General features: G+C 39.3%; 1 protein-coding gene across 1 annotated transcript; it reads left to right on the forward strand.

The window, feature by feature from the left end:
• The first annotated feature begins 248 nt into the window (after positions 1-248).
• On the forward strand, positions 249-1,209 carry LOC128052714 (olfactory receptor 13C7-like). Its single transcript, XM_052645278.1, is given in 2 exon segments — positions 249-707; positions 709-1,209. Coding segments are annotated over 2 exon segments (960 nt in total).
• Positions 1,210-1,659: the final 450 nt, after the last annotated feature.

The raw sequence follows: 1,659 nt of genomic DNA on the forward strand, positions 1-1,659 counted from the left end.
TAATGTCAGAAATGGAATATTCAGTTTGTAGTGTTAATAAACTACCAACATAATTATTGTCTTTCTTCTATTCCCTGACACATGAGCTAAAAGAAAAAATTAAAAATCTAAACTCACAACTGTAAACCCAGCCAGCTAATACTGACCTGTTGCCCTTCCTCCAATATTCTCTTACTTCATATTATAATCCTGTATAGACTCCTTAAATCCGCATCTCTTCTGGATTACTCCAGGTATGAAAATGTGAAATGGAAAGGACCAATTGGACTGACATTGAGTTCATTCTACAGGGACTTTCTGAGTATCCAAGAGCAGAAAAACTCCTTTTTGTGATGTGTTTGTTGATGTACCTGGTGATTCTCCTGGGGAACAGCACTTTGATCATCCTCACCCTCCTGGATTCCCACCTTCACACCCCTATGTACTTCTTTCTCTGTAATCTTTCCTTCCTTGACATTTGGTACACATCTTCCTTTATCCCCTCAATGCTGATACACTTTCTGTCGGAGAAAAAAACTATCTCCTTCACTAGATGTGTTGTTCAAATGTCTGTCTCTTACACAATGGGGTCAACAGAGTGTGTACTTCTAGCAGTGATGGCATATGACCGTTACATAGCCATCTGCAACCCTCTGAGATACCCTATCATCATGAACAAGGCACTTTGTATTCAGATGGCAGCTCTCTCCTGGGGACTGGGCTTTTTCAACGCACAACGCATTGACAGAAACAATTCTTGCAGTACAGTTGCCCTTCTGTGGAAAAAATGTCATCAATCATTTTGTTTGTGAAATATTGGCTTTTGTCAAGCTAGCTTGCACAGATGTATCCTTGAATGAGATTACTATCATGTTGGGCAATGTAATATTTTTGTTTGTTCCATTACTGTTGATTTGTATCTCCTACATTTTCATCCTTTCTACTGTACTAAGAATCAATTCAGCTGAAGGAAGAAAAAAGGCTTTTTCCACCTGCTCAGCCCACATAATGGTGGTGACTGTGTTTTATGGGACAATCCTCTTCATGTATATGAAGCCAAAGTCCAAAGACGCTGCTTTTGACAAACTGATTGCCCTGTTCTATGGAATAATCACACCGATGCTCAATCCTATCATCTATAGCCTGAGGAATACAGAAGTGCATAGCGCTATGAGAAAATTGATAGCTAGACTGGTTCTGGAGGAAAGAATGAGAAATTTGCATCTTTGAATTTATGCACAAAATGAGCTCATATATTGGAGGCAAGGTTTTCAGTATAAGCAGAACAAAGAAAATAAAGGCTATATGTAAAATCACAGAATTTAAGAGTTGGGCTGCTTTATTGACTATGCCAAAGCCTTTGACTGTGTGGATCACAATCAACTGTAGAAAATTCTGAAAGAGATGGGAATACCAGACCACCTAACCTGCCTCTTGAGAAATCTGTATGCAGGTCAGGAAGCAACAGTTAGAACCAGACATGGAATAACAGACTGGTTCCAAATAGGAAAAGCAGTACATCAAGGCTGTATATTGTCACCCTGCTTATTTAACTTATATGCAGAGTACATCATGAGAAACACTGGGTTGGAAGAAGCACAAGCTGGAATCAAGATTGCTGGGAGAAATATCAATAACCTCAGATATGCAGATGACACCACCCTTATGGCAGAAAGTGAA

Source organism: Budorcas taxicolor, chromosome 8, assembly GCF_023091745.1.
Source record: "Budorcas taxicolor isolate Tak-1 chromosome 8, Takin1.1, whole genome shotgun sequence".
Lineage (NCBI taxonomy): Eukaryota > Metazoa > Chordata > Mammalia > Artiodactyla > Bovidae > Budorcas > Budorcas taxicolor.